Source organism: Chelonoidis abingdonii, chromosome 9, assembly GCF_003597395.2.
Source record: "Chelonoidis abingdonii isolate Lonesome George chromosome 9, CheloAbing_2.0, whole genome shotgun sequence".
Taxonomy (NCBI): domain Eukaryota; kingdom Metazoa; phylum Chordata; order Testudines; family Testudinidae; genus Chelonoidis; species Chelonoidis abingdonii.
In genome coordinates, this window is record NC_133777.1 from 79,234,581 (window position 1) to 79,257,205 (window position 22,625).

General features: G+C 42.9%; 1 protein-coding gene across 1 annotated transcript in view; it reads left to right on the forward strand.

Annotated features, from left to right (window-relative positions):
• The window catches only part of UBAP1L (ubiquitin associated protein 1 like), a 25,962-nt gene extending 3,833 nt beyond the window's left edge, over nt 1-22,129 (forward strand). Inside the window, exons 2-6 of the mRNA XM_032765999.2 lie at nt 5,230-5,384; nt 7,138-7,968; nt 14,585-14,794; nt 20,416-20,517; nt 21,900-22,129. Of these exons, the coding sequence (XP_032621890.1) occupies nt 5,253-5,384; nt 7,138-7,968; nt 14,585-14,794; nt 20,416-20,517; nt 21,900-22,034 (1,410 nt within the window). The 5' untranslated portion in view covers nt 5,230-5,252 and the 3' untranslated portion in view covers nt 22,035-22,129. The remainder of the gene's footprint in view (nt 1-5,229; nt 5,385-7,137; nt 7,969-14,584; nt 14,795-20,415; nt 20,518-21,899) is intronic.
• The last annotated feature ends 496 nt before the right edge of the window (nt 22,130-22,625 follow it).

Below are 22,625 nucleotides of genomic sequence, written 5' to 3' on the forward strand. Positions count from 1 at the left end.
TATTCACAGACGATCTGAATGAAGTTCGCGGACCACTGGTGGTCTGCAGACCACACTTTGAGAACCTCTGCTCTAAAACAAAACTTCAGTTCTATAAAAACAGTGGCAGCAGCGCCCCCAATTTATAAAACTTAATGAGCAACCAGAGGATGATCGGCATAAGTGGTTAGGCTCCTTATTGTGTCAGAGGATATGGTGATGCAGGCTAACTGATTAGGCAGCTATAATCTAAAACTGTAGAAACGTGACTCAGACACCTGACTCTTTATGTGCAAGCATTTAAAGAACTGAGCAGTGGATAAAACATTGCAAGTTTCTCTACCTCAGGAGAAAAGCTGCATGATTTCTTTTAAGGTACGCATAACTTTATATTTCTCTCTTGTTTAGGAACATACAAAATTTAAAATGCCAGTTGATGTATGTAAAGCAAAGTACACTCCAGTTATGTAGTTTAAATATAGTTCATATAGTAAATATGCAGCATTGTCTACTATTTTCCTTGTAAAATATTTTGATTTTGAAATGAAGAACACTTGTTTTGATGTTTAAGTGACCAACTGAAGAGGAACTCTTAAAATATTGTGCAACTTAGTAACTATTGTATGCAAGTTTGTGATTTGATTCTAAAATAATCTGTCTTCAGATAAACACTAATCTGATTAAACCTATGAACTGAGCTGAGTCCAGACAGGCATTTTCATGCTATCTTATAGATTCATAGATTCTAGGACTGGAAGGGACCTTGAGAGGTCATCGAGTCCAGTCCCCTGCCCTCATGGCAGGACCAAATACTGTCTAGACCATCCCGCATAGACATTTATCTAACCTACTCTTAAAATCTCCAGAGATGGAGATTCCACAACCTCCCTAGGCAATTTATTCCAGTGTTTAACTACCCTGACAGTTAGGAACTTTTTCCTAATGTCCAACCTAAATCTCCCTTGCTGCAGTTTAAGCCCATTGCTTCTAGTTCTATCATTAGAGGCTAAGGTGATCAAGTTTTCTCCCTCCTCCTGACGACACCCTTTTAGATACCTGAAAACTGCTATCATGTCCCCTCTCAGTCTTCTCTTTTCCAAACTAAACAAACCCAATCCTTTCAGCCTTCCTTTATAGGTCATGTTCTCATGACCTTTAATCATTCTTGTTGCTCTTCTCTGGACCCTCTCCAATTTCTCCACCTCTTTCTTGAAATGTGGTGCCCAGCACTGGACACTACTCCAGTTGACGCCTAATCAGCGCAGAGTAGAGCAGAAGAATGACTTCTCGTGTCTTGCTCACAACACGCCTGTTAATCTTGTAGGGTTTAGAAAAATATTGTGGCTCAAAAGAAGGTTGATATAAATTTCCATGCCTCCTTTGGGTCCAATTCCATGTCTGGTCGCAATACAATTTCAGTTTTGTATGGCAGCAAGACATTCTGTCTACTCCTGCACTGTCTTTTTTTTTTCTTTAAATTGACTTGATGCGTATTAATCTGTCAGCCTGGATCCAATGATTAGGAGTGATGTGAAGATGTCACTGGATGAGTGAGTTCAGAATCCTTGTTACAAGTGTGTTTTGGTGTAAACTAGTATTTGCTGGTAACTGCTTTTATTTTTTAGGCAGGCAGGCTTCCCTGTGATCTCAAAAGTGGAAGCCTCAGTTATATATTTTTATAACATATCATAATGGTCCATTTGTCATTATAATCCAAGCTATTGACCTCTGAAAATATTTGTAGTGCTGATGGACCATTATCTAGTGTGTCTTTAGTAGTCATCTCTTCTTAGGTCTGATGTACAAGCAATTTTTGTACCAGTATAATTATTTTGATTGGGGGAGTGAATTTTTTTTAATCAAAATAGTTATACTGGTACAACTCCTGCTGTGGATACAGTTCTACCAGTATTTTTTATTCTCTTTATATGGGAATGGCTATACTGGTATAAAACACCTTTATATGGGTATGACTGCGTCCATACTAGGGCCATTGAACTGCTTTAACTATACCAGTCTAGTTAAAGTGGATTAACTTTTGTGTGTAAACAAGCCTATGTTTTGGCAAAGCCAGTATAGCAAATATTTCAGACAGATGTCAGAACACCAATTGTTATGTTCACTGTGGCTTTAGGGATTGCGTTAACCCTCATTTAATCCATAAAAGTGACTTTTAAAAATCTTCCTTTAGGAAAAAGTAACAAAATGCCCTTTTTTCCCCATATACATACCTGACTACCATTGACAATAATGGAAGTTGCACCTATTTTGAGAAAAAGGCTCTGTTTATTATTTAAACCAGTGGTTCTCAAACTCGGGCTGCCGCTTGCATAGGGAAAGCCCCTTGCGGGCCAGGCCGGTTTGTTTATCTGTCGCATCCACAGGTCCAGCCGATCGCTGCTCCCACTGGCTGTGGTTCACCACTCCAGGCCAATGGGGACTGCGGGAAGCGGCCATGGGACAAGGGATTTGCTGACCGCTGCTTCCCACAGCCCCCATTGGCCTGGAGCGGCGAACCACAGCCAGTGGGAGCCGCGATCGGCTGAATCTGCGGACCCGGCAGGTAAACTAACCAGCCCGGCACGCCAGGGGCTTTCCCTACACAAGCGGCAGCCTCTGTTTGAGAACCACTGATTTAACTCTAACAGAACACCCTTCTCTTCCTGCAGTACACAATGTCTGCAAGGTAATATTAACTACGTACATATGGACTCTTCAGTATATACAGTCCAAGTAACTGAGACCAATGCTTCACAATCATTTATTTTCAGATACAGTTTGGCTATGTTTTTCTGTGACGCTTACGCAAGCTGGAGCTTATGCTGAACCTCTCTTACATATGGAAGCAGATGGTCTATGCCTGTGTAGGAGTCCAACTTGTCGCACGTGAAATGTATTAGTGAAAATACATGTGCAGCACTGCAAAGCTGGTTATTGTCCATCTGGCTACTACAGCCCTGGATGCATATAATCCTTGTAGTAACAATGCAAATAACAACCCTTCTGTAATGTTAATATAAACTGAGTGTTAATTAGGTCAGTTGCACCTAGGAATTGTGTATAGGAATGCTGATACTTTAGTCTAGCAACAGCAGTATTTAAAATTATTTCCTAATGAATGGAAGTCTGGCTGGGAGTTGATTAGGTGCCTCTTCCTTGCTACATCCACATTGTTCTTAGTTTTCTGTATGGTGGTGCTCTGTCCTTTTTGTATAAAGTCTGCTTCTTTTTAGACATATTTATCCTAACTAATGAACATACCCTCCCTCTTGTTTGAAAAAATTATGAGCAGAACAGTTTTGTGAAAATTGACCTGATTCCAGCTACTTTTTATTTTTTCAGAAAGATTATAAGGAACCACTGTGTAGGGATTTTTTTTTTAACAAGTTCAGACTTTAGATTCCAAGTCTTGTTTGAAAACTTGCTGTTGAGACATGCCAGTTAACGTTATGCAAAAGGAAAATATCTATCAGCCCATCATAGATAAGACATTAGGGAACTGGGATTCTTCATCTGCCTATGCAATAGAATCTTTATTTTTCACCAAACGGAGTCATTCATAGCCTAAATCTATTGGCACGATTGTAGGAATACTTTCCATGCCACTAATTCCCGTTCATCAGATTTCGCCCTTCTCTCCCTGCCATTCCGACCACACACAAAGTTGCTCACACTAAAGATTATTTGATTTCCTTTTAAAGTTTATCTAGATAATAGCAACATCCCTCTAACAATAAGTGTGGTTGTATCTCAGCCCTCACAGTAGCAGGGTCTGCAAAACAATGTGGGCCAAACCTCCCAAATGAAGGGCTCAGGAAAATGACTGGTATGGCAGAGAGAGAGATTAAATCACGTAGAAATAAACGGTATGGGCTGACCCTCATTATTCTGCATTTTTTGTTTAAATAACTTGTAGAAATACATTTGCGTCTGAAGTGTGTGTGTGTAGGGAGGGCTGTTTCTCCCAATGAGGCATAGCTGCAGAAAGAGATATGTGAGTGCACAACAGTAATGTCAGCCATTCTCTCCTCTTTCCAGTAATCTCATCTGGATTTGTATGTGTCTCTTAAGATGCTCCAGTGCCAACTCAGCAGTCACCTTCCACCTGCTCTTTAAACCCCAAGTGGGTAAGCCATGGGCGGGGGGAAGATGGAAGTGGAGAATGAATGAATCTTTATCATGCTGCAAATGAAGCTGGAGTCGGGGTGACTTTTGGTGACTCCATGCCACACTGGGACTATATGCCACCTGTTCAAGTTATCATTTACCATGGGTACCAAAACAGAGCACTTGATCAGGGGATAGAAGAGAGCACTGTTGGCTGTCAAAGATTTGGAAAGCCATTTCAACTAACAAACTGAAAGTTCACATATGCAAATGATCAAATGAGTTGTGGTTACAGGTTCTTTTCTGGAAAAAGGATGAAAGAATAACTGCATGCTAGTTCTTCATAAGAACTTCTCTTGAGGTGAGAAATGTGCCAGGAAGGTAGAGTAGCTGGCTCCGGCACATTGTGGATATGTATAGATGTACACTGCATGGAACCTACAAAGTCTGTTAAGCAGAATGCAAACTGGCACGTGGAAGAAAACCTGTCCTTTAATCGTCCATGGCAAAAGCCTAGTTGTCAGTTCCTCAGCGAGCGTAAGGTGTGCGTGAGTGGACAGACCTGATTCTGCACAAGAACAGTATGTCACTAATGTAGCGTTGAACACAGACCATATGTGGGTCATAGGACAGGCATGTCCACATGTGCAGCAGAATTACAGGGCGTAAGATCAACAGTCTGGCCTCTGTGAGTGAAGTGAAGTAATTGTGTTCACATGTTCAATAAGAATCACATTTGGGTTCTGCAACTGTTTCTGTCATCCAAAATGTGAACCCTGGCGATTTGGGCTAACCACAGAGCCCCTATTCTGTGTTCATCACAAATTCCTTCATCTAATAATAAAGTTTAGCCCTTTATGTAAATATTTCTAGTATCTGACGCCAAATACAGTTCGTAAGATTGTCAGTGTTGTTCATAGCATACACTGCTCTTCTACTTTACCAGAATCAGCAGCATGTAGTGCTTTTCACTTCTCTCTAAACTGTGTTCAAAAGCTAAATTATTTTTATTTGCGTTCATTAACCTATATCTACTTTGCCTCACCTTTCATGTCTTTTTAAGGATCAGGCATGTGAAATGCTATTGCCTTACTGTTTCACATTAAATTTACTAAGACTTCTTATTTACTTATTTTCTGTTAGATTGCAAAATATCAAGAGACAATATGAGCTGTCTGGATGACGTACCTTTTAAAATGTCCAAGAGCTTTGAAGATGACTCTGCTGAAGGCACCAACTTAATCAGTTTAGCCGACTTTGATATTCCTGACTGCACTGAGATCCTAATGTGCACAATGGTAGGTTAGTCCCTGTTCTAAGAGCCTTTGTTAATTTTGATCTCAATATTAATATCGATGATATTAAGAGTAGCTTAGTATTTTTTCCCACTAAAAAGGAAAAAAAAAATCCTTGAAATATTTATATCCTGGACCAAACTGACACCTCTTTTTGCAGTCTCATGCAAAACCGAAGATTGGTAGGGCAAAGCCCAGATCCTGCCACAGGACCGGAAAGGGAATTTTGGCCAACCAAAACTACCTACGCTGGCTAGGACATATGCTGCAGTGTGGTGTATTCTGACAGACTAGGCCCTGTTAACATGAGAGTTGAACGTTGTGTTTAAATGGACACATTGGTTGCTAAACAGTTTTGTCAGTCATAGGAAACTGCTGTGGATTTCCCCCACTGGCTGACTGTCGTACTTTTTTATCACTATCATTGCAGTTGTTGTTTTTCCAGAATTAACTAGTGCAGATTTCCTAGGTTACAGTTGTTGCTGGCACAGTTTCAACCATAGGATGGATAGGATTTTAGTTGGGAGTCCTCTGTAAAAAGAACTGCTTTGGTTTCAAAGATGTTCCACAAGTTCTCACCAATAGGTGGAGTCATTGCACTTTATTCTTGGGAAGCCTGCAGAACTCTTTCTAGCAGAGATTGACACTGTTATACTCTTGCTTGGAGGAGCTGCAAAGTTTTACAAACCACATCCCACTTTTATGCTAGTTCATTGTTGCTCAGCTTTGCTCCCTATTTTAAATATCTCAAATATACTAAGAATAGTTTTTTGAAGGAGAGTGCCACATCTGTGCATTATGCAACATGTGTGAAACAGGTAATTGCAGACTGAGAGGTGTGCAGTCTCCTGATTTGCACATTAGCACTTGCACAGACGTTCCAGTTGCCTCCTTCTCTCAAATTCTGAACTACATATTTGGCTTTGGAAAAAACAATATTATTCTTCACATGGACTTGATAGAAGCTGCAAGATTGGATTTAAAATCTTTCCTCAAAGTTTGATGTGTTTTAGCTCTGGGGATTTGGTTTAGGTCCATATTCAGTCATAACACTAGCAAGTACTAGCCCGGATTGTATGTAAGTAGTAAAAACAGAACTCGTGGCCTGACTGCAGGGTATTTTTGTCTGACAGCCCAAAAGAGTTCTAGTCCGGCAAGCTCCAGGGCATGATATAAGACTTATTTGCTCAGTCAGATCTTTAGACTTGCATCACAAATATATTTGCATTTTAAAACAAAATATATTAAAATAGTACCTCTTCTACTTCCATGCCAACACCCTCAGTCCACAGTTCTGTGTTTCCCTTCCCCAGGACCGTAGGTGATAAATACTGAAAACAAGGCATAAGGCTTTGATTGTGAGCTCAACTCTGGAAGCTAGTTGGTTTCTAAGCATTATTCAAAGATTAAAAAAAGCCCTTGAAGTTCTAGTGTGAATATACTTGAGTTGGATGTAATTATTTCTGAGAGGCAGATACAGTTCTATGTTCAGGATTACAGATACTGGGCTAGACTGTAAATTGGTGTAACTCCCTTGCCTGAGCTGGAGCTCTGCTGATTTACACCAGCAGAGGATGTGGCCCATCCTGACCAGTCCTGCACCCCTTACTCTTGCAACTAGTTCTATTGTAAGTGTTACTCCGGTGAATAAGAGTGAAGGTTTGAACCCGTAAAAGTCTTTTAATTGACATCACATGAGAGTTTAAAAAAAAAAAACAAAAAAAACTGAATTATTCTGCTTACTGCTATTTTACAGCATGATTTCTCATTAGAAAGGAAGGTGCTTTACTGGATTGAGGCTGCTTCTGGGCAAGAAACTCCCTGGTATGAAGTTACTACTGATGTTGTGCCAACCGCTCCACCTTGCTGGCTGCTTTTGGTTGATCCTAAAGAAAACAATGTCATCAATACACAAAACGAGGAGAAAACTAGTGGGAAAGCAAAGGATGGTGTGACACACACAGCCTCTGTTCAGAGATGTGTAAGTCTAAGTGCTGCTGATCTGAAATATGGCCCTCCCCTGCCCAGAGGTGCATCATCTGAGATGGAAAGTGAGGACTGGTACTCTGAAAAGAATGAGTATTCTGAGGATGATGAGTATTCCTCTACTACTGGTGAAGAAAGTAACAAAGAAGAAGAAAACATTTTGGACAATAAATTTGTTGAAAGCATCATGCCTCAGCATTCCCGAGTTCACCAGTTTAGACCAAGGACTTCTCCAGTATTGCTAGATCCACCTTCCAAAAACTACTGCTACGAGCCAGTTACCACAAATCTGATCAAGCAGAGAAGATCCATGATTTTATTTAATAATATGAAGAATGAGTTGGAAGAAGCCAAAAAGAAGTTAGCTGCTCTAGTGCATCCTTTAAATAGATCGTCTGTTGAAAGGAAACTGGCTCCAAGACCATTTTCTCTTTACCAGCGCTCTCAAAGTAGCAGAAATCTTAGATATGGACCTGCCTCGGATGTATCCTTCATGAGAACTTTAACCCCAACACCTCCTCCTACCCCTTGCTGCAGTCCCAGGACACCTGCTGCTGCTAGATCAATACCTCCAATAAGAAACCATAAACCCACCATTGCGGTAAGATATGGCTTTTTGATGCTGTGTACCTTTGTCAATGCTGCCTGTAGTAGTCACACAGCCCCATGTAAAGTGGGGTAAAGGGTGAGAGAAAAAGAAGACAATGTAAGCGCTATAGCAGTATTTCCCAAACTTAGAAGCTGAGGAAATCATAAACATTTGGCCTTCGTTATAAGTTGAGGCTGAAAAAATTAATTGAGGAAAGTCTCATAAGTGGTTGGGGGACAGATTTTCACTAGAGCTGGTCTAAAATTCTTTGCTGAATATTTTTTTCAATGAAAAAAATGCCTTTTAGATGACGTTTTTGTGAGACAGTTTCCATTTTCATCAAAGAACTACAACCATTTTGATTATTGACAACTGCCAATGAAAAAACAGTTTTCAACAACTGAAAAAATTTTGGTTTTCAATGAAAACCTGAAAATATAAACAATTTTTGTTTTTGACATTTTTTGCAGGACATAAAATACATTTCCCAACTATCTCTAGTTGTATCCCACACACAGCTGCCTCCCCAGCTGGCTCTTTTGGCAGTTTCAGAAGGGATGCCATGGATTGAAGGAACATGAAGATTAAACTGCTTTCTCACCCCTAAGGTGCAGCTCAGGGTGGAAGTACTGCACTATAACTGTCTCTTTTGTCCTTGTTTTGTTGGTAGAAGGACTTCAGCTTTCACAGGTGCCAATTCTGGCACTTTATACTTGCACAAAATTCACCTTTAAAAAGTCTAAATGGAATAATTATGAAATAATTCTGAACTAGTTCCGTAGTTGCATTATAATGTCTGATCATGTCACCATAGAGTAAGTACCAGAAAATGACAGAATGAATGTTTTAGTTCCTGTCATCTTAAATTTTCAAATTTGATCATAACTACTTGAGAGATGTCAGACTTTTGTTACTTAAAAGCTACAGGTACAGTGACCAAATAAATGAAAGGCAATGTCAAGTTACATGTACTTGCCTGAGATTTAGGCCTGGTCTACACTACGCCGTGTAAATCGATTTAAACAGCGTGTAAATCGATTTGAACGGCGTGCACCTGTCCACACTACACCACCCTGTAAAATCATTTTTAAAGGACTCTTAAATCCAATTTCTAGCTACTCCATCAAAACCACAGGAGTAACCCTGAAATCGATTTTTTACTAAAATCGGCAATTATGGTACTATGGATGGAAAAATCGAAGTTACTGGCCCCGGGAGGTTATTCCCAATGAGCACCACTGACCGCCCTTGTGACAGCAGTCAGAACTCCGATGCACTGGCCAGGTAAACAGGAAAAGCCCTGCGGATTTTGATTCAATTTCCTGTTGGCCAGCGTGGAGCTCTGTCAGCACAGGTGACCACGCAGGCTCATCAGACAGGGTAACAATTACAGTCTCCTGAGAGATAGGATAAAGAGCACCAGCTGGACCACACAGAACCCAGGTAGGAATCTCATCGCTATTGGAGAGGATCAGCAGTGTCACCGCAACTCCGTTTGTCAACGCAACTGAGAAATGTTTGAAAGAATTTCAAAGTCTATGATGCAAAATAAGGACACAGGATGAGACTCGTGACAGTGGCAGAATAACGTGAAAAGAGCTGAGCAGGCCATACCAGAAAACCGAGATGGCAAACAGAAGGTCTGGAGGCGGTCCGAAAAATGCCGCTTCTAGCTGAAGCTGCCATGCCATTTTGGGGCGGCTGTGCAACCCAGTAACCTCACCCGTTGCCAGTTGATTCAGGTCCCGATGGCAGTGGCTTGCGATATTCAACCGTGGTGGGACTCATGGATGGCTGAAGATGGAGTAAGAGGAAGAGGAAGAGGATTGCTTGATATCACACAGCTTTCTCAATACTCCACCAGAGCCAGAAGCTTTTTGTGACCCACTGAATTAACCTCCCTCAGCACCCAAAGCCTACTATTCCCAGGACAGTGAAGCCATGGAACGGCCTCTGCGTGAGTCCTCCACATTAAAACAGTGTGTAAAGCATCGCCGTTTTTTAATGATTAATTTGCAAGCAGGGTTGTCAATCAGGGGTGTCGTTCTCGCAGGCTAGAAAGTTACAGAAAGTTCCTTAACATGTCTGGGATGGAGTTGAAAAATCCTCCCAAGAAATCTCCATGATCGATTATTGGAGGTTACTCAAAAAGCCTTTAGTAGCTTTCGGTGCAAGGCGGCCTTATCCGGTCCCCATTGTACGGACTTCCCCCTATTAATTCGGACATACATTGCTTCAGCAAAGCACAGCTGCGGTAAGCGCCCTGGGACACTGCTCGCAGTCAAGACAACGATACTTCTGCATCTTCCCGCTGATTCTCACAGAGTGCATTGGCATTCATGTAAGCTGGTAGAAACTGAGAAATTATATAGGGGGGCACATAGGCAATTTTCCTACTGTGCTGCCACTTTACTCATGCCTATGCCCGCTATCTGACTGTGGGTGAGGAGGAGGAAGTGTTTTGCGCTGGGGCTTTTCTGTGTTTGCCAGCTCAGGAATCTACCCAGCTAGCAGACCCAACCACGCGTTGGGGGGGGGGGGGGTGAGGAGGAAGATGCATACACAATGTAGCTTACCTGATCCAGCCATGCAGTAGTGGGAGGAGGGAAAGAGCAGGTTTGGTTTACTGGTTCCTCTTAACAGGACCGGGCATTGATAGGTCACTGTGGATAAAACCCTGGAGAAGTTAACATTAAAGCGCTTACCCATGGCAGCATGGAAGCTGATTATGATGCCGGACCGGGACCTTGCGTCTCAGTGTGCTCTGAGACACCAGGACCAGGCAATTCATTATTAAAGGTGCAAAATACGATCTTGTAGTGAAATCACATGTGGTCTAGTGTAAGTTGGCATAGTTCTTACTCTACTGTGAAAGACTACAAAGCTATTGTTCTGTAAAATGTATCTTTTTACATACTTCTCCGCCCTGTTTTCTTCTCCCCATGCAGGGCTGCCACAACTTGTCTGTTCCTTGGTACCCATCCGGAACGCGCCTCGCTAGATAAGGCGGCAGAGAAGAGAACTGCGAGATGAAAATGTTTCAGAAATCATGGAGATAACCCGCAATGACAGAGACTATCAGCATGATTGGAAGATGAGTATAGCAAATAAGGAAAGATGGGCCATGTGACCGGGAGATAGGAGAGTGTGTACGCCTCGAGATGGACGGGGCGGCAGGAAGATCAGAGGTGTAGGCAGGAAGATCAGGTTGTAGGGCAGGAAGATCAGCCAGGGTGCGTGAATGCCAACCTGGAGCTGCTGCGTGATTCAAACTGATCCTCAGACACATGGTGGCTGTTCGGAACACAGTGGGGTTACAGAGTGCCACTGCGCCCATGTTTAACCACCCTCAAACAGCTCCCCACGTTCCATATCTACCTCCACCCAGACGTGTTAGAACGCGTGGGGGGACGGTTTTCTGCACCAGCCCACTCCACCCCCATGGACAGCCAAGCCAAAAGGGCTGACATTAAGCTGAAATGTGCTTAATGAGGCTTTTCCTTTCTTCGATCCTCCCTCCCAAACCACATGCACGAGGGACTACCAGATAATTCTGTGCGCTCTTTTTTATGACTTTTTAATAAGAATACATACCAAAGGGTGGCGAGGGTTGGGAGAAAATTGATTTAGGAAATGACTTTTTAACGAAAGAATTTCATATTTTTAAAATCCTGAAATGACTTTTAATACAGCGATAAATCGATTTTTAAAATTACTGACTTTGATTTCCTCAGCAGCTGTACAGTAAGGGGGAGGGTGTTGTTACAGGGATCAGTCAGTAGAGCGTGGAGGGTCATCAAGGGGAAAACAAGCACTGCAGGTCCACCCATACCCCTGGCCCGTGGACTGAAACACTTTTCAAGGCTTCTCTGATGCGCACCGCCTCCTGGTGTGCCGTCTTCTAATCGCACCTCTGGGTCTGGCTGCTCGGTAGGTCAGCGGCACAGGTGATTTGCCTCAGCCTCCCACCCCAGCCAGAAAGGGTCTCCCCCTTACTCTTCAACGAAGATTGGGAAGCCACAACAGCAGCAGCCAATAGCGAATGAGGGACATTCGTTTTGGCTCACGGCTGGGAGTAAGTATTATGATCGAAGCAGACTCTTTAAGACGGTGCAGCCCAAGATTGCAACACTCTCCACCATTCCTGCACTGCTCAGCCTGTAGGAAAGCAGGCTCCTTGAGACGCACTGTCAGGCCTGCCCTTGCTATGCTTCTATGGGCCATGGCATACTAAGGATCGCGTAGGCTAGGTGCACCCAGGATACGACAGGCATCCTCAACGTCGTCCAACTGTTATTTTCTGGTCTGGAGTAATTTCCTTGCTGCAGCCATTTAAAGAGAGTTGTGTTTCTGCGGCGCGAGCGTCCTGAACCCTTCCTGGCGCCAGTCACGTGGGATGATTGATGAAACGTCCCTTGGATCCACCAGTGCTTGCAGCAACTGAAATGGAAAACGCTCCCCCTTGCGGTTACGTACTGGGATATTGTGTTGCCCTGGTGCTCTGGCGGCCATAGATAGGGATATGGGTTCCTAGTCTATGCCCCTCACAGTATAGGGGCAATCCCATTGCAAGCAAAGCCATCCGCTATCACATACTGAACGTTTCCCAGAGTCACAAGGGACTTTCGCTAGCAGCGCCCTTATACGATTGCTTTGGGCTTTGATCACAGGCAGCCCCATAGAGATTTCCGCCACTCCAAATGATTAACATCCAACCGACCTACGGCTCGACCTGTTGGAGTTGCAAGCTTCCAGAGGGCTTTGCCACTCGGCTTCTCACTTGCAGGGCTGCTCTCATCTTAGCTATGGTCGGCGGTTTCAGGGCCCGGGGAAAAGCAAGTCACGAAGTTCAAAGGGAACGTGCTCTTAACCCATGCGAAGTTTTGCAGCACTAGGGAACTCTTCCCCACACCTGCAAAAAACTATGCGGTAATCCCACCAGTCTGTGCTGTATATACCTGCTGCCCAAATCGCAGTTCAGCTCGCGGGCCTAGAAGTTGCCCCCATTACCAGCAGTAGCCTGCCAAAATTGCTGATTCATTCCAGAAGCCCTAAAGTCCCACCGGTTAGGGAAATTCAGTCTCCATGTCATCATCGCCTTCGTCGTGGTGCGCTGTCGTAGTGCCCTCTCATCCTGCCTCCTCTCCTCCATCTTGCCAACGTTCATGTCAGCATAGACTCAGCGACTCGCATCATGCGCGAGGGGTGTTTACAACTTGTACAAGTTGCGGTTACTGATCTCCAGCAGTCATGGTATCAGTAGGGTCCATGCTGTTGCTGTGCCTATGGCGTTGCTCTCTTCACCGGAAAAAAGGCGCGGAATGGTTGGCTGCGTGCTTCACACACAAAGGGAGGTTGGTGTAGGCCTTGTAACCCAGCACCAACCCGGAGGACATGTTTTTTTGCCCATTCAGGGCCTGGCTCTCAACCAGGAAGTGGGAACTATGGGATAGCTGTGGAACAGCTACCCACAGTGCACCGCTCCTGAAATCGACGCTAGCCTTTGACCATGGACGCACAAATTCGAATTAAGGATCCTAGTGTGGACGCACTAAATCGATTTTATAAAATCGGTTTTATAAAACCGGTTTAAACAAATTCGAATTAATCAGGTAGTGTAGACGTGACCCTAGAGACAGAAATTATGGAGTGATTATATGCCTATGCATACTCTGTAAACTAAATCATTGTTAAATTTAATGACTTACCCTCATCCCAATCTTTTCAGCTATCATATGTCATACTGGATTCCATAAGCCCCTAACCAGGATGAGCACTTCTCAGCATGAGACATTTTCTAGGATCTCAGGCGGCTTTGTCTCTCTTTCTCTTGCTTATGGTTTTATATCTTTATACACATGACACATTCTTAAATAGGAGATCAAGTGTTTAGATGGTCACTGTTTTTAAGACTTGGCCACCTGACTGTCATCCTCATTGATATAATCGTTTCCTGCTTGGTCAACCAAAGGTAAGTAAAGAGCTTATTGGAGTTAGGAACAGGATTCCCTGAGAATTAGAAGCTGGGATGTGATCAGTTTACCATATCAGCATCCTTTGATCTGTATCTGAACCAATGCCTAGATATAATTAAGTCTAGTCTCATTTGAAGGGAGAGCTTATGGACAAATTGTTGTGGCTGTCCCCGCATAATAACTAGATTGGGTTCTTTTGTTTGTTTTTATTTTTAGAGTGCACAGCTTAAAGTTTTCCCAAATTTCCGGTCTGCGGACATTGTCATCTCGGTCTGTTCAGCGTTTCCCTGGAAACATAAATTCTGATCTCAGTAAGGTCATTTGAAGTAAACTTTAGAATACATTTGAACAGGATATGTAACACACAAACTCCCATGCATGACAGCTAACATATACTGTAATCATTTATTTATATGCTCACACACAGGACCAGAAGGGAATTGTTCCATTTATTGGAATTTTCCTCTGGTTGCCCAGTCTAATGAAATTATGTTAAATAACAAATGCTGCTTTTGAGCATCCACAATTACCTTGTTGCTCCAGAAGAGGAGAAAAAGAATTCTTTTAATAGTTCCCCATAGTACTATATGCTAGTATCTTGTAAATGAATGTGTCTTAATTAGCGAACATAAAGTTCTGTGTTTATTTTTCAGTCCCTCAGCCCCTATTGCTGCCTTCCACCCCCTTCTGCAGCTCTGCAACATCCAAGTTCCCACAGAACTCATCCAGATTCAACAGCTGACCTTCTCTCGGCATTAAGCCAAGAGGAACGTGACCTGATTGAGCCAGTTATAGCCTTGGGTTATCCGATACGCAGAGCAATCCTCGCCCTCCAGAAGACTGGAAGACAAAGTTTAGGTCAGGTTAGTGGAGCCAGTATTGCTTTACTTAAATGGCATGGAAAATACTTGATAAAGGACAATCATGTAAGAAGCTTTAGTGCAATATCATCTGGTAACTAGCCAAGCCTTAAAAGAGACGCCCAGTTCTGCTTTTGGGAAACTGTAGTAGTTGATCATGCGTCATAATAAGAACTGAAGTAATTCAAGATTTTTGCCTTGGATCTTCAATTTTTAAGTAATAAAATTGGCTTGCTTTATCTTCAGCCACCTTCTCACAGGCAATAATAGTTGCTGTTTTACTGTTTTATAGTGTTCTATTTATTGTATAGAACCAAAAACCTACATCAGTGACATAAATCACAATGTTATTTCGAAGGGCAGATTTCTTGTGTTCATGGTATGGAAACATTTTTGCTAACAGATTTTTTTTTTTTGGTCATTGGATCATATGGTTTATTGCCATCAGGGGAGGCTCCAGGCACCAGCACACCAAGCACGTGTCTGGGGCAGCAAGCTGCGAGGGGTGGCCTGCCAGTTGCCATGAGGGCGGCAGTCAGGCTGCCTTCAGCGGCATGCCTGTAAGAGGTCCGCCAGTTCCACGGTTTTGGCAGCAATTCGGAGACAGGTACACTGAAGGCGCGGGACCAGCAGAACTCCCACAGGCGCGTCACCAAAAGCCGCCTGACTGCTGTGCTTGGGGCGGCAAAATATGTAGAGCCGCCCCTGATCGCTGTGGCTCATCTAGTCAGAATTGGAGTGTGTAATTCCCTCTGAGATTTCTTGCTTTTTCACCAGAATTAAAGAATTTGTTTCAGAATTGTGATTAGTCACTGAATATGTACAAATAATGCCTTTGTGTTATACTGGGTCGTAAAAGATTCTAATTTGTCACTAGTGCATATGCATCACTTATAGTTATCTTACTGGATGCTTCTCTACACTAACTAATATCTGAGCATATGCCAATTTTTAATGTATTTATCCTCACAACACTCCGATGAGGTAGGAGAGTACTGTTATCCCATTTTACAGCTGGGGAACTGAGGCCTAAAGAGAGACTATGTGACTTGCTGAATGTCGCACAGGAATTTTGTGGCAGAGCAGGCAATTGGACCTAGGTCTTCCCAAGTGACCAGCTAGCACCCTATCCACTAGATCAGTGGTTCCCACCACGGTGCCCAGGGGTGCCATGGCACCTGCCAGGGCATCTATCTGCACCCGCATACTGGCCAGTGGACAAGCATTCGCCGAAATGCCACTGAAAAGCGGCAACGTCAAGAGGCATCACCGCCAAAAAGCAGCATTATCAAGAGGCGTTACCGCTGAAATGCTGCTGATTTTTGGTGGCATTTTAGCAGCGATGCCTCTTGACGTTGCTGCTTTTCGGCGGATGCTTTTCCACTGGCAACGGTCCTCGGTGGCTTGTCGCCCGGTGCCCGCCAGATAAAAAAGATTGGGGACCACTGCACTAGATCATCCTTCCCAGACCAGTTCTGCTGTTAAATGCAAGTGTTTCTGTAATCCAGATTGGTGAATATTATTTATTCTACTCATAAAGGCTTAAAACAAGCCAGGCACAGAGAAGTGGGCAAAGTGCAGCCTACATGCCCTATGTAGTTGATGGAGTCATGCAATGTGCTCCTGACCCTGGCTGCCATCATCTTTAATATGGAGGGCACAGCCCACAGAAGCTATACATCCCAGCAGGCAGTGCTCCATATTACAGATGAGGTTGGCTCAATCTGCTCAATTTTACGCAAATTGACTGCGGCACTCAGGTTCTCACAAAGTTACCAGTGCAGCCCTTAGCTAAATATATGGTTGTATCCTTCTGCTTCCTACACTGGTCTCTCTCTTTCACCAGCATGATCTCTGTCTTCTCTGGTTGTGTAGGGACACAGGGAAATACAGTGGTTAGCCCTGAAGACTTCCAATCTCAAATTACCAGTGTAAGTCTGACCAAATTAGGCTAAAGGCCTTCAGGGAAAATGTTTGAAAAGAAAAATCGAGACTATTCATTACTTCTTAGTGTCACGCTGGGTTGCAGTGTGGTGCTGACAGCTACAGGCAGGGTGATTGATATTAACATCACACGGTAGCCAAAAATCACTGCATTCTTTATGGCGTTGAGTAAATCTGCCGGAAACTACCCGTATTCCCAAAGCAAGAATTTTTAAAGTATCAGCCTTAAAGAGGCAACATTACCCTAATTCTGACAAAAGAACATGGTTAAAAGGCTCATACAGGGATAGGTATTGCCATAATGGGTCAGCGGTCCATATAATCCAGATCCTATCTCCACCAATCACCAGTACCAGATGGTTCTGAGGGATATGGAAGAATTCCAAAGTGGATGGGCAATTGTGGAATAACCTGCCCACAATGGAAGTCTCTTCCTAACCCCTATCAGTTAGTGGGTGGCTTATGGGTGACACAGAAGTAATAGTTCTTCAAAACTTTTTGATAGTCCTTGTTCATTCCCTCTGGGGCACCTGGCATTAGCCACTGTTGGAAGACAGGATACTGAGCTAGATGGACCTTTGGTCTTACCAAGTACGGCTGCTCTTATGTTTTATGTTTCTAATGTAACTGTTCTCATTATTTGCATAAATGCCCATTCTTTTTTAAAATTCTTCTAACTCTTGGCCTCAACTATACTTTTACGTTGTAGTAGTGAGTTCCGCAGGCTGATTATGCATTGTGTAAGAAAGTTCTGTCAGTTTTAAATTTGCTGTCATTCCACTTTGTTGACTGTCCTATTGTTCTGGTAACAGAATACTTTAGGGATGTTTTTAATAGTGGATTTCCCCGCCCTTGGTCCAAAGCTTGCTCTGAGGGAAGAATAGTGGTTTTCCTCAGTCCTTCATCCTGAAGCCGTCACTTTTCTCCATTTTGATTTGACCTAATCTTGCAGTCTACACCATTCCTGTACTTCATCTCTGGCTGTGAGGATGGAACTTACGGGCTGCTCTCTGAATTGGCTGGCAAGACACTGGGAGTTTAAAACCAGTGTACAATGCAACGTTCTTTTAAGCAGCCACCTATGGAATCATCAGAAATTGGTGGCTTAGGAGAGATGGGCCTTTTTAGTGAAGGTCAAACAAACTTATAATGGAAATCTTGGGAATACATTCAAGGGAGTGTGTAAGCCATGGGCTTGTTAACTGGAGTGGATTTAGTTTGAGTCATTGCATTGCTTTTCTTTGATATGAAAAAACAAATATTTTTCTGCATAGCATGACAAGTAACATAACAAAGCTGAGGGGGGGAATGGGACAGATAAATTACCGAGCTACAAGTGTACTCAAGAACTTCATGTTCCAAAGATTATAATACCAGAATAAAATCCCTTGAAGAAGTTTTCTGTGATATAAGATGCTACTGAGGCTACCTGGTGCTTATAACCATCCTCAATCTCATTATAAGACACAGGAAAAAACCCAGAGAGAACAGCTTATGATAGAAGCAAGCATTAAACTGTGTATGTATTTAATTTTAGTTTTGCAGAACATGCCTATCTAATGTTTTGTGGGTGTATTAATATTCTTGAAAACCAAATGCAAAACTTGTTGTTCCTAAATCCATTCCTCCAGGGCAAGCTAGCTACATTCTTTCTCCACCTCCACAGGCAAAAGATTAGTCTATACTGTACCACGAGGTCAATAAGTCACAATATTTAGAAACCTGTTTTTGTTTAGTCTTACTGGTGGTTTTTTATAATGCTGAAATCATCCTGTTTATGCCAGTTTTGCACAAGTTCCATCCTCTGCTTACACAAAATGTCAGATTCTCCGAATTGTTTGCTTCTGCAGTGAACATTGTAGCCAATGTCCATGTTAATGGCCAAAGAAATATTGTCAACAGCACTGGCTTTTTAGGAAGGAAGGACATGAGACAAATAAAAACAGCAAGTTATTTATGTAAATGGCAAGCAAATAGAGGCTGTAATGTTTGATTTGATAATACTTAGTCAATGTAGGTTGTGCTTTTTAATCCTCATTACCACACTGCGGGAGAAATGAGTATTCAGCCAAAATATTTTCTTAGATTTAGAAAGCCTTTTTTTTTGGTGGGCATTTAGCAAGTTTTATGATCTTTTAGTGAATCCCTCTACTGGCTTTAATGCTGTTAGTCTGGCAAAGGGCCACTCATTTTCTTTTACTTTGGAGATTATAAATCAAATTCTCCTCTGGCATCAACAGACACAACTTCAGTAAAGTCTATGCAGTTGCACCCACTTACACCAAGGTGGTGAATTTGGCCTTGGCTTTTTTATCATTAAATATTTAATTTATTGTTTGTCAAATAAGTTTTTGGGCAGTGAATGGCTTATGTGGTATTTATAAGATACCACTGGGAATTGTGCTGTCACCACTCCAAGAACAACGAGGAAAGCCAAAAATAACTGTTTACTCTCAGTAATGACAGCAAACAGGCCTCTCTTGGGGTGCGGGGCATATTCTGCTCTGTATTCTGGAGCAAGGCCCTAGAGGGTTGAAGTTTTGAACATCGAGTGACACTGTTCTGATGGCAGGTTAGAGTTCAGCACTATCTAGCACTTTAATGATACAGTCTTTAAAAAAACAAACTTTAAAATCTTTTTCCCCACATCAAGCAGAGTTCAGATTTCTGGATTCCTCTGGGAAGGGGGTGTCCCTCTCTTTGTTCATATTTCCCACACCCAGAGAATGGGAAGATCGTAGATGATTGTCTTCTCCAGGGAAGTGATGAAAGTCCTGCTGCCTGAGTCACTGAAAACTCATAGGAACAAAACATTAGGCAACGAACTGAATGGAACAAGTTTATGTTGACTCTTTCCCATCTCTTTTTTTTAAATTTGTGATACTCCTTCTACTGGGTATCTAAAAACTGGTGCAAAACTACAGCTGACCTTAATGGAGACTGAAAGACAAACGGTCTAGTTCCCTGAAGTGTGGCTATAACATACAGCTTTTGCCAGCTTGTGGGATAATTGTACAATGCACAAATTACTTATATTCTATGCGTTTCTTTTTACAATCCTAGTCTCTTCTCCAATCCCAAATTCAATGTGAACAGTCCAGCGTTAGCACCATTGGGAATCTAAGAATTTAGCCTGATTAAGAAAAACATCAAATTTTGCACTTTTAAAAAAAAGTAAAGGGCCAAATCCTTAGGTGATATAAATCAGTGTAGCTTATTCAAGCTACCCTGATTTGCACCAGCTGAAGATCTGGCCCACACTGAGGGAATGTTTGCATAAATAAGCCTCATTCAATAGCAGGGCTGAAATCTTGGCCCTACTAAAGTCAGTGGGGCCAGAATTTTATGAAGCAGGGGGCCCAACCTCTCAACCAGGAAAGCTCCACTTGAGTCCAGCCTCTCAACCAGGAAAGGTCCATGATGATGGAACAATTTGTCCCTCCCTGTACATCTGGCTCTGGGTAATAAGACCTTCATCCCCTCGAGGAGTTCTGGTGACACCTCAGTCATAAGAACAACCTCCAAGACGGAGCCTCCGTATTGCAGGGCTTTGGAGTGGGGGCAGGCAGACTCCTTCAATCAAAGGTTTCATATACAGGCAATAGATTTTGATTGCTGCTCACCCTTTCTCCCGGAGATTATATTAACCCAGTTTCTTTCTTGCTGTCTCTCTGTTGTAGTTTCTCAGTTACCTTAGTGCCTGCGACAGGTTGCTGAAACAGGGCTACGAAGAGGGGCAGGTGGAAGAGGCAATGGAAATGTTCCAGTACTCGGAGAAGAAGGTCAGAAGCAGTTAGGTGCCTTCAGAGCAAAGAGTAATGTTGCTTAGGCCTTGTATTAGAGGTGGGACTGAATCAAACCCCCAGCATGACCTCCAGAACCCCTTTCCTTGTAGGCTACTCAGAGCTGTTGAGGAATCCAGCTCCGCCTCACACAGAGAGTGCAGAATATTGGTGAATGGCTCCATTACTGCTCCTGCCCCTTGCAGTGGAAGCACTCTGGTCTCATAGCCCCTGCACTGATGAATTCTATACCGTATGGGCACCAGCCTCCTCAGTGGCCCACCTACTTACTAGTTCCACAATGAGTTGCCAAGGCCCCTATGCAGGCTCTCCTCTGTGTGCCTTCCTTTCCCAAGATGGCACTTTGACGGTGTGTGTTGGCATTTATGAAGTCACTTTTGGCCAAGGGTATTGGAAGGTGCCCCTACCCATGTGAAAAGCTGGCACGGAAGAGGATAAGCACTACTGAACTTTGGGTCTGGACTGTTGGGCATAATCCCAACTTTCACAACACACAGAATTGCACCTTTCCCTTCTGCTGACGTAGTTGCAGATGAGAGGCTGTGGAAAATACTGAGCCCAGTGAAGGTGTGGTGCAAGAATGAAGGGCATGGGGAAGGGAGGAGAAGCACTAAAAATAAATCCCAGCTTGTGCTCAGTATTTTTTTCTGATTTGATACATCTTTTTCATGTAACTACCGTATTTCATAATATAGACTGAAATTCTCTTATATTATCCAATAATGGTAATATTTCCCCCCAGATTAATAGTATTTCACCATATTATTGGCTAGGGGCCACTTTAGAACCAGATTGACACCCTTTGGGAATTGGTGAAGTGAGTGACTGTTTATGATAAAACAGTATTGAAATAAAGAAACAATAGTTGTTACCTGCCATTAAAAACTAGCCCCTCTGTCTGTTCCATCCATGGAGCGTGTCCAGAAAAAGGACATTTTCTGTCTTTTAGAGAGGTGGGACCAGATTTACCACTGGTGCCGGTGGGTGTCACTCCACTAAGTCAGTGGACTGATGTCCACTTTTATCTGTGGTGACTTTGGCCCAGGGTTTTCAAACTGTTCTGTTCCCAGTTCTGCATGGGCAGCCCCTGCACATATATGGAGTGTCGTTGACTTCCCTGGGGCCCTGCCTAAGCATAGGAATTCACCTGTATGGAGCAGCATTCAGAATCAGGGCTTTACCATCCACATTCTGTACCATTGAGTTCAGCATTGTTCTTTAAATTTAATTAATCCTGCTAGGTCATATGGCTCAGTTGCATCTTTTCACATACTGCTGCTTCTGCTGAAATCTTACAATAAATTCCCCTTGAATCCATAATGATACAATAACTTCCTTTTCTGTTTCTTTTTTTCTCCCAGGCAGCTGAATTCCTGCATCTTTTAGTGCAATTTAAGGATATGGGTTTCCAGCAAGCTGAAATCAAAGAGGTTCTTCTGCTTTATGAGAATCACAGAGATAAGGCACTAGAAGAGCTGATGACACGAACACAATGACCAAATCTCTGGTAACAGCGACATCTTTTCATCTCTAGATTGACCACATCATATCCCCATAGTTTCATTCTAGATGCAGGCTGTTAATTTAGTGAAAGACATGACTACAGCCCCTCAGAAATAAACCATTAAAGTTGCATCTCATTCTCTCCTCACTTTCTGTGAACATGTGTTACAAGTGGCTTTGTCACTGTACCATGGCAGTGGCTTTATATCAGAAATTTTTCTCTGCACCCCTACTTTCCACATGCACCCTTGATTATCTCACTCTTTTGGATAAAATGGAATTGGATCCAAGCCCCCATGTGGCTTAAATTCTGCAAAAACCGGGACATGGCTTACAAGGCTTTGCAAAACATGGCCTCCTCAGTCACTCTGGGATCGCATACAGTGTAGTCTCCGTTTTTTCTATAGTACAGTACCAGCAAATATAGCCAGATGTGAACTTCACAAAACACAAACCAACAGACAAGGTTGGTTTTTTTTAATAAAAGCAGAACATTTCCCCAGAAAATTAGTTCCTGTTTTCTTGAGATGAGTCCACCTTGACTTGGTCCTGTCTGAAGTGTGTAACCAAATTCTAGATTTCAG